Here is a 13,789-nt window from a genome sequence, read left to right as displayed (position 1 = left end):
AGCAACATCTGGTTTTTGTGAATTTAATTATTAATGACTATTCTAAGATTTTGCCAGGCAAGATTTAGAAAAATTAAAATTTTTTATTCTTAATGCAGGTGGGTTTACTTAGACAGAAGTTGGACAGTTTGGAAAAATGTAACTTAGCAATGACTCAGAATTACGAAGGACAACTACAAACCCTGAAAGCTCAAGTAAGGAAACTTATTACAATTTAGTATCATGTTTTGATATGTGTTTTGACCTATAAAGTGTTGTTAATTTTGCTAAAGACCTCTGGATGAAAGTGAAAGAGGAGAGTGAAAAAGTTGGCTTAAAGCTCAACATTCAGAAAACGAAGATCATGGCATCTGGTCCCATCACTTCATGGCAAATAGATGGGGAAACAGTGGAAACAGTGTCAGACTTTATTTTTTTGGGCTCCAAAATCACCGCAGATGGTGACTGCAACCATGAAATTAAAAGACACTTACTCCTTGGAAGGAAAGTTATGACCAACCTAGATAGCATATTCAAAAGCAGAGATATTACTTTGCCAACAAAGGTCCGTCTAGTTAAGGCTATGGTTTTTCCAGTGGTCATGTATGGATGTGAGAGTTGGTCTGTGAAGAAAGCTGAGCGCTGAAGAATTGATGCTTTTGTTTAATTTTCTTTTTTTTTTTAATTTATTTTAATTGGAGGCTAATTACTTTACAATATTGTATTGGTTTTGCCATATATCAACATGAATCCGCCATGGGTGTACACGTGTTCCCCATCCTGAACCCCCCTCCCATCTCCCTCCCTGTACCATACCTCTGGGTCATCCCAGTGTACCAGCCCCAAGCATCCTGTATCCTGCATTGAACCTGGACTGGCAATTCGTTTCTTATATAATATTATACATGTTTCAATGCCATTCTCCCAAATCATCCCACCCTCTCCCTCTCCCACAGAGTCCAAAAGACTGTTCTATACATCTGTGTCTCTTTTGCTGTCTCTCATACAGGGTTATGGTTACCATCTTTCTAAATTCCATATATATGCGTTAGTATACTGTATTGGTGTTTTTCTTTCTGGCTTACTTCACTCTGTATAATAGGCTCCAGTTTCATCCACCTCATTAGAACTGATTCAAATGTATTCTTTTTAATGGCTGTGTAATACTCCATTGTGTATATGTACCACAGCTTTCTTATCCATTCATCTGCTGATGGACACCTAGGTTGCTTCCATGTCCTGGCTATTATAAACAGTGCTGCAATGAACATTGGGGTACACGTGTCTCTTTCAATTCTGTTTTCCTTGGTGTGTATGTCCAGCAGTGGGATTGCTGGGTCATAAGGCAGTTCTATTTCCAGTTTTTTAAGGAATCTCCACACTGTTCTCCATAGTGGCTGTACTAGTTTGCATTCCCGCCAACAGTGTAAGAGGGTTCCCTTTTCTCCACACCCTCTCCAGCATTTATTGCTTGTAGACTTTTGGATCGCAGCCATCTGACTGGCGTGAAATGGTACCTCATTGTGGTTTTGATTTGCATTTCTCTGATAATGAGTGATGTTGAGTACCTTTTCATGTGTTTGTTAGCCATCTGTATGTCTTCTTTGGAGAAATGTCTATTTAGTTCTTTGGCCCACTTTTTGATTGGGTCATTTATTTTTCTGGAATTGAGCTGTAGGAGTTGCTTGTATATTTTTGATATTAGTTGTTTGTCAGTTGCTTCATTTGCTATTATTTTCTCCCATTCTGAAGGCTGTCTTTTCACCTTGCTTATAGTTTCCTTTGTTATGCAGAAGCTTTTAATTTTAATTAGGTCCCATTTGTTTATTTTTGCTTTTATTTCCAATATTCTGGAGGATCCTGCTGTGATGTATGTCGGAGAGTGTTTTGCCTATGTTCTCCTCTAGGAGTTTTATAGTTTCTGGTCTTACGTTTAAATCTTTAATCCATTTAGAGTTTATTTTTGTGTATGGTGTTAGAAAGTGTTCTAGTTTCATTCTTTTACAAGTGCTTGACCAGTTTTCCCAGCACCACTTGTTAAAGAGCTTGTCTTTTCTTCATTGTATATGCTTGCCTCCTTTGTCAAAGATAAGGTGTCCATAGGTGTATGGATTTATCTCTGGGCTTTCTATTTTGTTCCATTGGTCTATATTTCTGTCTTGTGCCAGTATCATACTGTCCTGATGACTGTGGCTTTGTAGTAGAGCCTGAAGTCAGGCAGATTGATTCCTCCAGTTCCATTCTTCTTTTTCAAGATCGCTTTGGCTATTCGAGGTTTTCTGTATTTCCATACAAATTGTGAAATTATTTGTTCTAGCTGTTGTGAAAAATACCGTTGGTAGCCTGATAGGGATTGCGTTTAATCTATAGATTGCTTTGGGTAGTATACTCATTTTCACTATATTGATTCTTCCGACCTATGAACATGGTATACTTCTCCATCTATTAGTGTCCTCTCTGATTTCTTTCACCAGTGTTTTATAATTTTCTGTATATAGATCTTTAGTTTTTTTAGGTAGATATATTCCTAAGTATTTTACTCTTTTCATTGCAATGGTGAATGGAATTGTTTCCTTAATTTCTCTTTCTATTTTCTCATTATTAGTGTATAGGAATGCAAGGGATTTCTGTGTGTTCATTTTATATCCTGCAACTTTACTATATTCATTGATTAGCTCTAGTAATTTTCTAGTGGAGTCTTTAGGGTTTTCTATGTAGAGGATCATGTCATCTGCAAACAGTGAGAGTTTTACTTCTTCTTTTCCAATTTGGATTCCTTTTATTTCTTTTTCTGCTCTGATTGCTGTGGCCAAAACTTCCAAAACTATATTGAATAGTAGTGGTGAGAGTGGGCACCCTTGTCTTATTCCTGACTTTAGGGGAAATGCTTTCAATTTTTCACCATTGAAGATAATGTTTGCTGAGGGTTTGTCACATATAGCTTTTATTATGTTGAGGTATGTTCCTTCTATTCCTGCTTTCTGGAGAGTTTTTATCATAAATGGGTGTTGAATTTTGTCAAAGGCTTTCTCTGCATCCGTTGAGATAGTCATGTGGCTTTTATTTTTCAATTTGTTAATGTGGTGTATTACGTTGATTGATTTGCAGATACTGAAGAATCCTTGCATCCCTGAGGTAAAGCCCACTTGGTCATGGTGTATGATCTTTTAATGTGTTGTTGGATTCTGCTTTCTAGAATTTTGTTAAGGATTTTTGCATCTATGTTCATCAGTGATATTGGCATGTAGTTTTCTTTTTGTGTGGGATCTTTGTCAGGTTTTGGTATTAGGGTGATGGTGGCCTCATAGAATGAGTTTGGAAGTTTACCCTCCTCTGCAATTTTCTGGAAGAGTTTGAGTAGGATAGGCATTAGCTCTTCTCTAAATTTTTGGTAGAATTCAGCTGTGAAGCCATCTGGACCTGGGCTTTTGTTTGCTGGAAGATTTCTGATTACAGTTTCAATTTCCATGCTTGTGACGGGTCTGTTAAGATTTTCTATTTCTTCCTGGTTCAGTTTTGGAAAGTTGTACTTTTCTAAGAATTTGTCCATTTCTTCCACATTGTCCATTTTATTGGCATATAATTGCTGATAGTAGTCTCTTATGATCCTTTGTATTTCTGTGTTGTCTGTTGTGATCTCTCCATTTTCATTTCTAATTTTATTGATTTGACTTTTCTCCCTTTGTTTCTTGATGAATCTGGCTAATGGTTTGTCAATTTTATTTATCCTTTCAAAGAACCAGCTTTTGGCTTTGTTGATTTTTGCTATAGTCTCTTTTGTTTCTTTTGCATTTATTTCTGCCCTAATTTTTAATATTTCTTTCCTTCTACTAACCCTGGGGTTCTTCATTTCTTCCTTTTCTACTTGCTTTAGGTGTAGAGTTAGGTTATTTATTTGACTTTTTTCTTGTTTCTTGAGGTGTGCCTGTATTGCTATGAACTTTCCCCTTAGCACTGCTTTTACAGTGTCCCACAGGTTTTGGAAAATTCTGAAAGAGATGGGAATACCAGACGACCTGATCTGCCTCTTGAGAAATTTGTATGCAGGTCAGGAAGCAACAGTTAGAACTGGACATGGAACAACAGACTGGTTCCAAATAGGAAAAGAAGTACGTCAAGGCTGTATACTGTCACCCTGCTTGTTTAACTTATATGCAGAGTACATCATGAGAAACACTGGGCTGCAAGAAACGCAAGCTGGAATCAAGATTGCCGGGAGAAATATCAATAACCTCAGATATGCAGATGACACCACCCTTATGGCAGAAAGTGAAGAGGAACTCAAAAGCCTCTTGATGAAAGTGAAAGTGGAGAGTGAAAAATTTGGGTTAAAGCTCAACATTCAGAAAACGAAGATCATGGCATCTGGTCCCATCACTTCATGGGAAACAGATGGGGAAACAGTGGCAGACTTTATTTTTGGGGGCTCCAAAATCACTGCAGAAGGTGATTGTAGCCATGAAATTAAAAGACGCTTACTCCTTGGAAGGAAAGTTATGACTAACCTAGAGAGCATATTCAAAACAGAGACGTTACTTTGCCAACAAAGGTTCGTCTAGTCAAGGCTATAGTTTTTCCAGAGGTTATGTATGGATGTGAGAGTTGGACTGTGAAGAAGGCTGAGCACCAAAGAATTGATGCCTTTGAACTGTGGTGTTGGAGAAGACTCTTGAGAGTCCCTTGGACTGCAAGGAGATCCAACCAGTCCATTCTGAAGGAGATCAGCCCTGGGATTTCTTTAGAAGGAATGATGCTAAAGCTGAAACTCCAGTACTTTGGCCACCTCATGCAAAGAGTTGACTCATTGGAAAAGACTCTGATGCTGGGAGGGATTGGGGGCAGGAAGAGAAGGGGACGACAGAGGATGAGATGGCTGGATGGCATCACTGAATCAATGGACGTGAGTCTGAGTGAACTCTGGGGACAGGGTGGATGGACAGGGAAGCCTGGCATGCTGTGATTCATGGGGTCGCAGAGAGTCGGACACAGCTGAGCCACTGAACTGAACTGAACAGGTTTTGGGTTGTTGTGTTTTCATTTTCTTTTGCTTCTATGCATATTTTGATTTCTTTTTTTATTTCTTCTGTGATTTGTTGGTTATTCAGCAGCGTGTTGTTCAGCATCCATATATTGGAAGTTTTAATAGTTTTTCTCCTGTAATCATGCTTGGAATGATTTCAATTTTTTTGAGTTTACCAAGGCTGGATTTATGGCCCAGGATGTGTTCTATCCTGGAGAAGGATCCATGTGCACTTGAGAAAAAGGTGAAATTCATTGTTTTGGGATAAAATGTCCTATAGATATCAGTTAGGTCTAATTGGTCTATTGTATCATTTAAAGTTTGTGTTTCCTTGTTAATTTTCTGTTTAGTTGATCTATCCATAGGTGTGAGTGGGGTATTAAAGTCTCCCACTATTATTGTGTTATTGTTAATTTCCCCTTTCATACTTGTTAGCATTTGTCACATTGCGGTGCTCCTATGTTGGGTGCATATATATTTATAATTGTTATATCTTCTTCTTGGACTGATCCTTTGATCATTATGTAGTGTCCTTCTTTGTCTCTTTTCACAGCCTTTGTTTTAAAGTCTATTTTATCTGTTATGAGTATTGCTACTCCTGCTTTCTTTTGGTCTCTTTTTGCATGGAATATTTTTTTCCAGCCCTTCACTTTCAGTCTGTATGTGTCCCCTGTTTTGAGGTGGGTCTCTTGTAGACAACATATATAGGGGTCTTGTTTTTGTATCCATTCAGCCAGTCTTTGTCTTTTGGTTGAGGCATTCAACCCATTTACGTTTAAGGTAATTATTGATAAGTATGATCCCATTGCCATTTAATTTATTGTTTTGGGTTTGAGTTCATACACCTTTTTTGTGTTTCCTGTCTAGAGAAGATCCTTTAGCATTTGTTGAAGAGCTGGTTTTGTGTGCTGAATTCTCTCAGCTTTTGCTTGTCTGTAAAGCTTGATTTCTCCTTCATATTTGAATGAGATCCTTGTTGGGTACAGTAATCTGGGCTGTAGGTTATTTTCTTTCATCACTTTAAGTATGTCTTGCCATTCCCTCCTGGCCTGAAGAGTTTCTATTGAAAGATCAGCTGTTATCCTTATGGGAATCCCCTTGTGTGTTATTTGTTGTTTTTCCCTTGCTACTTTTAATATTTGTTCTTTGTGTTTGATCTTTGTTAATTTGATGAATATGTGTCTTAGGGTGTTTTGCCTTGGGTTTATCCTGTTTGGGGACTCTGTGGGTTTCTTGGACTTGGGTGATTATTTCCTTCCCCATTTTAGGGAAGTTTTCAACTATTATCTCCTCAAGTATTTTCTCATGGTCTTTCTTTTTGTCTTCTTCTTCTGGGACTCCTATGATTCGAATGTTGGGGCATTTAGTATTGTCCTGGAGGTCTCTGAGATTGTCCTCATTTCTTTTAATTCGTTTTTCTTTTTTCCTGATTCATTTATTTCTGCCATTCTATCTTCTAATTCACTAATCCTATCTTCTGCCTCTGTTATTCTACTATTTGTTGCCTCCAGAGTATTTTTGATCTCATTTATTGCATTATTCATTATATATTGACTCTTTTTTATTTCTTCTAGGTCCTTGTTAAACCTTTCTTGCATCTTCTCAATCCTTATCTCCAGGCTATTTATCTGTGATTCCATTTTGATTTCAAGATTTTGGATCATTTTCACTATCATTATTTGGAATTCTTTATCAGGTAGATTCCCTGTCTCTTCCTCTTTTGTTGGTTTGGTGGGCATTTATCCTGTTCCTTTACCTGCTGGGTATTCCTCTGTCTCTTCATCTTGTTTATATTGCTGAGTTTGGGGTGTCCTTTCTGTGTTCTGGCAGTTTGTGGAGTTCTCTTTATTGTGGAGTTTCCTCGCTGTGGGTGGGGTTGTATGGGTGGCTTGTCAAGGTTTCTTAATTAGGGAAGCTTGTGTCAGTGTTCTGGTGGGTGGAGCTGGATTTCTTCTCTCTGGAGTGCAATGAAGTGTCCAGTAATGAGTTATGAGATGTCAGTGGTTTTGGAGTAACTTTGGGCAGCCTGTATATTGAAGCTCAGGGCTGTGTTCCTGTGTTGCTGGAGAATTTGCATGGTATGTCTTGCTCTGGAACTTGTTGGCCTTTGGGTGGTGCTTGGTTTTAGTGTAGGTATGTTGGCGTTTGATGAGCTCCTGTCAATTAATGTTCCCTGGAGTCAGGAGTTCTCTGGTATCCTCAGGATTTGGACTTAAGCCTCCTGCTTCTGGTTTTCAGTCTTATTTTTACAGTAGTCCCAAGACTTCTCCTCCTATACAGCACCGTTGATAAAACATCTAGTTAAAGATGAAAAGTTTCTCCACGGTGAAGGACACCCAGAGAGGTTCACAGAATTACATGGAGAAGAGAAGAGGGAGGAGGGAGTTAGAGGTGACCCGAATGAGATGAGGTGGAATCAAAAGAAGAGAGAGCAAGCTAGCCAGTAATCATTTCCTTATGTGTGCTCCACAGTCTGGACTGCTCAGAGATGTTCACGGAATTATACAGAGAAAAGAAGAGGGAGGAAGGAGACAGAGGTGCCCAGGAGGATAAAAGTGGGGAATGAAAAGGAGAGAGACAAATCCAGCCAGTAATCAGTTCCTTAAGTGTTCTCCACCATCTGGAACACACAGAGATTCACAGAGTTGGGTAGAGAAGAGAAGGGGGAGGAAGGAGACAGAGTTGACCTTGTGGAGAAAAAGGAGAGTCCAAAGAGGGAGAGAGCAGTCAAGCCAGTAATCTCGCTCCCAAGTAAAAATGGGTACTGAAGATTGGGTTCTTAAAGGTACAAAATTGATAACAAATACCAAAAAGCAAAGATTAAAAATCTAGAGTAGAGGTTGGGTTTTCAAAAATACAATATTAAATAAAAGAAGAAAAAAAAGTCAAAAATTATAAAAGAAATATATATATATATGAAGTTTGCTTTAAAAAATAGGGCCTTTTTTTTGCTAAGTAATAGTAGGTTACAAAAATGAAAATTAAAAGAGTAATAGAGGACTTAAAAATTTTTTTTAATTAAAGAAAAGAATGATCGTAAAAATAGTAAAAATATATCTAGGACTTTCTCTGGTGTTGTTGTGGGCAGTGTGGGGTCAGTTCATTTTTGGATAGTTCTTTGGTCCGGGTTATATTTCTCAAGATCTATAGGCTCCTTCCTATGTAGTTGGTACTAACTACAGGGTTGTAATCTGTTTACCTGTCACTTCCAAGGCGGTTCCCTCTGTTTTAGCGTCTTCTGTTTGCTGGTTCTTCAGTGTCTGATTTCCGCCCTGACACAAGGGGGTGGTGGTGGACACTTTTTTAGGCTCACTTTTTCAGTCGTGCTGTGGGGAGGGAGGGACGCTGCAAACAAATAACACTGGCGTGTGCTTGCAGTGCCTCAGCCACACTGGGCCTGCCCCCGCTCACGGCACATGTGTCCTCCCTGCCCACACTGCTCAGGCTCTAGGTGCTCTGCCGGGAACTGTCCGAGGCCGGCCCTGGGCTGCCTGCACCTCCCAGTTCTAAGCCGCTCAGGTTCAGGCACTGGGTAGTCCTAAGAGGCGCAGACTCCATTGGGCCTGTGTTTGGTGCCCTTCCCAGGTCCGAGCAGCTCAGGTGATGAGGTGTTTGGTGAGCATGGTCGCTGCAACTTATCGCCTCCCCTGTCCTTGCCGCTCGGTTTCCTGGGTGTACTACTGGTGCACCTTCTCAGAAGGATGTTGACCGTCAAGAACCCCAAGAGTCTTAGTCAGCAAAGAAGCCTGCTTGCAGTTTGGTAGATAATGTCTCTCTGGGGCTGCGATTGCCCCCTTCTGGCTCTGGCTGTCTGTCACCGGAGGGGGATGGTCTGCAGCTGCCTATCTCTGTTCAGTCCTTTGTTCTGTGAGTGGGCCTGGCGATGTCTTAGGTTAGGGCTTTTCGCGTGGTAGCTATCCCACAGTCTGGTTTGCTAGCCCAAGTTAGTTCGCTCAGATTTCCCTCGGGGCATTCAGGCCCAGTCCTTACTCTAAGCAATGCAGCCCACACCTTCCTGCCCAGCCCCCGCTTGCTAGTGCAGGCGTCTGCGCTGCTTCTCTGCTGGGGGAGTTATCGTTGAGCTCGTGGGGAGTTACCGTTGGGCTCATAATCTGTGGGGTTTAATTATTTATTTATTTTTCCTCCCTGTTACGTTGCCCTCTGTGGTTCCAAGTCTCACCACAGACTTGGCAGTGAGAGTGTTTCCTGGTGTTTGGAAACTTCTTTTTAAGACTCCCTTCCTGGGACAGAGCTCCGTCCCTACCTCTTTTGTCTCTTTTTTTGTCTTTTATATTTTTTCCTACCTCCTTTCGAAGACAATGGGTTGCTTTTCTGGGTGCCTGATGTCCTCTGCCAGCATTCAGTAGTTGTTTTGTGGAATTTACTCAGTGTTTAAATGTTCTTTTGATGAATTTGTGGGGGAGAAAGTGGTCTCCCCGTCCTATTCCTCCACCATCTTAGGACTGCCCCCCGAATTGATGCTTTTGAACTGTGGTGTTGGAGAAGACTCTTGAGAGTCCCTTGGACTGCAAGGAGATCTAACCAGTCCATCCTAAGGGAGATCAGTCCTGGGTGTTCATTGGAAGAACTGATGCTAAAGCTGAAACTCTAATACTTTGGCCACCTCATGCGAAGAGTTGATTCATTGGAAAAGACTCTGATGCTGGGAGGGATTGGGGGAAGGAGGAGAAGGGGACGACAGAGGATGAGATGGCTGGATGGCATCACCGACTTGATGGACATGAGTTTGAGTAAACTCTGGGAGTTGGTGATGGACAGGGAGGCCTGGCGTGCTGTGATTCATGGGGTCCCAAAGAGTCAGACACAACTGAGCTACTGAACTGAACTGATGTCATTTTTTCTAACCAGAAAATGATACCTTGTGGCAAACGTGCTTTTGTTGCTGCTAGTTCACTCTACTGCTTCCTTCTTTGAAATTCTTCATTTATTTATTCTCTTCACAACCTTATTTTCCTAAAATACCTTAAGGATATGTTTTACAACATTTTGCCTTAAAAAACTGGCAAAACTTTCTTTTGAAATTGCTTCCTTTTTTAAAATGGTGCGTTTTCTTTTCCTTCTAAAATTAAAAACTATAATTATATATGTATATATATTATATGCATTTGAGATTTATTCTTCTGGAAAGGTGAGTCAATGTACTTTCCCCTATTCCTCCTGCTAAATGCAACTAGAAATCCTGGACATCATTTATAAAACAACATAAGACTGAGAAGTGGAGAGGAAAGACAGACCAACTAGGACCTTGGGTCCCAAGGCAAACATGGTGTTGAATTCCTGGAATTTCTTTTTGCCTCTCATATCATAGACTGGATAACAGAGAAGCCTGCAGGCCTGACTCTCCAGTGGGCACAAACAAACCAAAAGAGGAAGAAGGCCTCTTCCTTGCAACTGAAAGACCTGAAGAAAGACAGCCAACAAGATTAAACGCTTTTTGATAATAACTGCTTGACTCTAGCCAAAGGGCACAGAAGAGGACTACAGCTGCAAACCAACTTCACCAGCAGATCCAGTAGACAGCCTCAGTTCCACCCTTGCCTTCTGTAATGAGGTAGTCCAGGCCCCAGCCTCAGGGGAGTCAGAGCAGACTGAGTGGAAACGCAGTCCGTGGTGTCAGGGGCAACCGTAGCAGAACCTGGGCTTCTCTGTGCCTCTGCTGGTGGTGCAGCATCCTTCTCTCTGCAGTGGCGTCTAGGGAAGCCTAACGAGGGTCTGGACACTCACCGCCTCTGTGGTAACAGGGCTCCTTCCCTCACCACAGTACCGCTGAAGGCCATGCGAGAGGCAGTCATGTGGCATCTGTGCCCCTTTGGTCAACGTGGTGCCAGTGAAAGATGTGCAGATCCTGAGCTCCCACTCCCACTCAGCAGTAACGAGGAACACTGACCTCCTCCCAGTTACGAGCTGAGGCCAAGTGAAGACCTGGACTTTCAGTACCACAAGCAGCAATGAGGTGCCGTTCCACGTTTTCCTGCTGGAGCATTGCCAGAAGAAGAATGCTAAAACACAGGATTTCTATAAACTGTGGATTCACATCACAGTACCCCAAAATGGTTTCAGTTTAAAAAAACTCACTCATCATAGCAAAAACAAGGAAGATCTCATGTGGAATGAGAAAAATCAATTAAGAGACACCAACACTGAGTTGATATAGATGTTAGAATTACCTGACAAGGAGTTTAAAGTAGCTGTTATAAAAATGCTTCCATGAGCCATTACAAACATGCTTGAAACAAATTAGAATGTTTTAGCAAAGAAAACTATAAAGAACAAGCAGCTAGAAATTTTATAACTTAAAAATACAATAACCAAACTAAAAAATTCAATAGATGGGTTCAAAAGCAGAATAGAGAGGATAGAAGACATACACAATGAGTGAACTTGAACATAGCACAATAGAAATTACCCAATCTGAACAGCATATTAAAAAGCAACCAAGACAAGCTAGACAGCATATTGAAAAGCAGAAACATTACTTTACCAACAAAGGTCTGTCTAGTCAAGGCTATGGTTTTTCCAGTAGTCATGTATGGATGTGAAAGTTGGACTACAAAGAAAGCTGAGCACTGAAGAATTGATGCTTTTGAACTGTGGTGTTGGAGAAGACTCTTGTGAGTCCCTTGGACTGCAGGGAAATCTGACCAATCCATCCTAAAGGAAATTAACCCTGAATATTCATTGGAAGGATTGATACTGCAGCTGAAGCTCCAATACTTAGGCCACCTGATGCAAAGAGCTGACTCATTGGAGAAGATGCTGATGCTGGGAAAGACTGAGGGCAAGAGGAGAAGGGGGCAACAGGGGATGAGATGGTTGGATGACATCACTGACTTAATGGATATGAGTTTGAGCAAACTCAAGGAGATAGTGAAGGACAGGGAAGCCTGGTGTGCTGCAGTTCATGGAGTCGTAAAGAGTCAGATATGACTTAGCAACTGGACAACAACAAAGACGTTTTGTTACCAATACATCTACCCTAAAAGAATAGCTAAAAGAATTTCTCCTTGGTAAAAAGGAAATGATAAGAAAAAGTTGGAAATGTGAAAGCATGGATAAATGCAGTAGATTTTACTTCTCTTGAGTTTTCTAAATTTTTTTACAACTGAAGCAAAACTTATAATAGTAGTTAAAGTAGTTTTTAATGTACACTGAGAAAATAGTTAAGATAATAATGTCAGAAATGGGTCTTGGCAAAGAGAAGTAAGATTCTAAACTTCACTTGAACTGGTAAAATGTCAACACCAGGAGACTGTAATAAGCTATGTATGTATAATATTATACCTAGAGCAATAACTAAAAAAGCTAAACAAATAAATACATTCAAAAATACTCAGTTCGGTTCAGTTCAGTCGCTCAGTAATATCTTTGCAGCTTCTTGTGAATCTATAATTATTTCAAAAGAAAAACAAATTTTGTAAACAGTTATTTAGAAATATCCTAACAGATGTTGATAGACTATGCTGCTTTTAATCTATTATTTGAAGGTAGAACGAGAAAAAAATTATAGTCTAAGTTATAACAAGAATTACTTATAGGAGAAAGATTATACCAAGCTTTATATTTAATTTTATTTAAACTTACATCGATGTAAGTGTGTTTGTATTTTTTCTGTTAAGTCCTCCGTTTCCTTAAAAAGAAGTGTAAGTTGGTCATTTTGTAGATTGAGTTATTGAAATTAAAATTGTCAACACAAGATGGCACTAAATAAAAGAAAAAAAACTTGGTTGTTTTCAATTGTGAGCTTTTCTATATATGGTTAAGATAAAACTGAACAAAACATTTTATCAAGTGAATTGTTGTTAAACTGTGCAGTCAATGAAGTTCCAAATTTACTTGAAAACGGAATTGTGTTCGGCTTCAACAATTTAGTTTTAATAACTGGTTCTATCTTCTCTAATTGGAACATTTAAGCTTTATTGCATTTCCTAATCATGACTTCAATTTTGAAAGAGGTATGCAAGAGAACTATCATGAAATCAAGTTAGAAATAACCAGTAGTAAAATGTTAGCATTCTCTATTATTTACAGTTTTCCAAACTAACTAACAGCTTTGAAAAACTGAGATTACACCAGCTGAAACAAAATAAATTTCGACGAAAAGAAGTACCACACCTCAAAGAAGAAATGCCCTTTGAACTGAACAGTTTGAACCAGAAATTAGAGGTAAGCTGTACTGTCTTAGTTTATCCCTATATGTATTAAGATTGGTTTTGTTGTTGTTGTTGAGGGCTATTTGTCTGCAGAATGCACAGTGGCATGTACCACTGAGGTAACAAAGCACCATTAGAAACCTGCTTCCCATTGAAGGTATTTCCTTAGTGCACCTTCCTTCAGGCACTTAGTGAATTAAAACATCACTTTGATTTATACATCTTTTATACATATCAGCATTTTGGAGAGCAAAAAAATGTTCAAAGAAACTGCAGCTGTTGAGTGAAATTGAAGGACATCCCTGGGGTCAGTTAAAGTGAGTGTCTAATAAATCTTTTAATGGCTATTTAACTATTAGGTACTTAAGTCCTGATGAGGCCTCATAGCAATTTTCAGAACAGAGCTTGGAGTTTCAGGACTTTTCTTTAAAGAGGTAGTTTCACTCCAATATAGCGACCCTGTGTCACCCAGAACTCCTAAAATCTCAGTCCCTAAAAAGGTTAACCATGTCATAGAAACACTTATTTCAATCCCCTTAACTTTCCAACCTTGGAAAAAATAAATAAGCTATTTTTCTTCCCTGTGCCCTTGTGCATTCCTGCTACTGGCCACGTAACA

General features: G+C 39.7%; 1 protein-coding gene across 6 annotated transcripts in view; it reads left to right on the top strand.

The window, feature by feature from the left end:
- Positions 1 to 13,789, top strand: part of DEUP1 (deuterosome assembly protein 1) — a 147,966-nt gene that overhangs the window by 37,955 nt on the left and 96,222 nt on the right. For all 6 annotated transcript variants that reach the window (XM_015461099.3, XM_015461097.3, XM_059882984.1 and 3 more), the window contains 2 exons: positions 99 to 194; positions 13,049 to 13,183. In XM_015461099.3, coding sequence (XP_015316585.2) covers positions 99 to 194; positions 13,049 to 13,183 — 231 coding nt within the window. The remainder of the gene's footprint in view (positions 1 to 98; positions 195 to 13,048; positions 13,184 to 13,789) is intronic.

Source organism: Bos taurus, chromosome 29, assembly GCF_002263795.3.
Source record: "Bos taurus isolate L1 Dominette 01449 registration number 42190680 breed Hereford chromosome 29, ARS-UCD2.0, whole genome shotgun sequence".
Lineage (NCBI taxonomy): Eukaryota > Metazoa > Chordata > Mammalia > Artiodactyla > Bovidae > Bos > Bos taurus.
The sequence above is the reverse complement of the archived record's forward strand: the minus strand, read 5'-3'. Positions and strand labels throughout refer to the sequence as shown.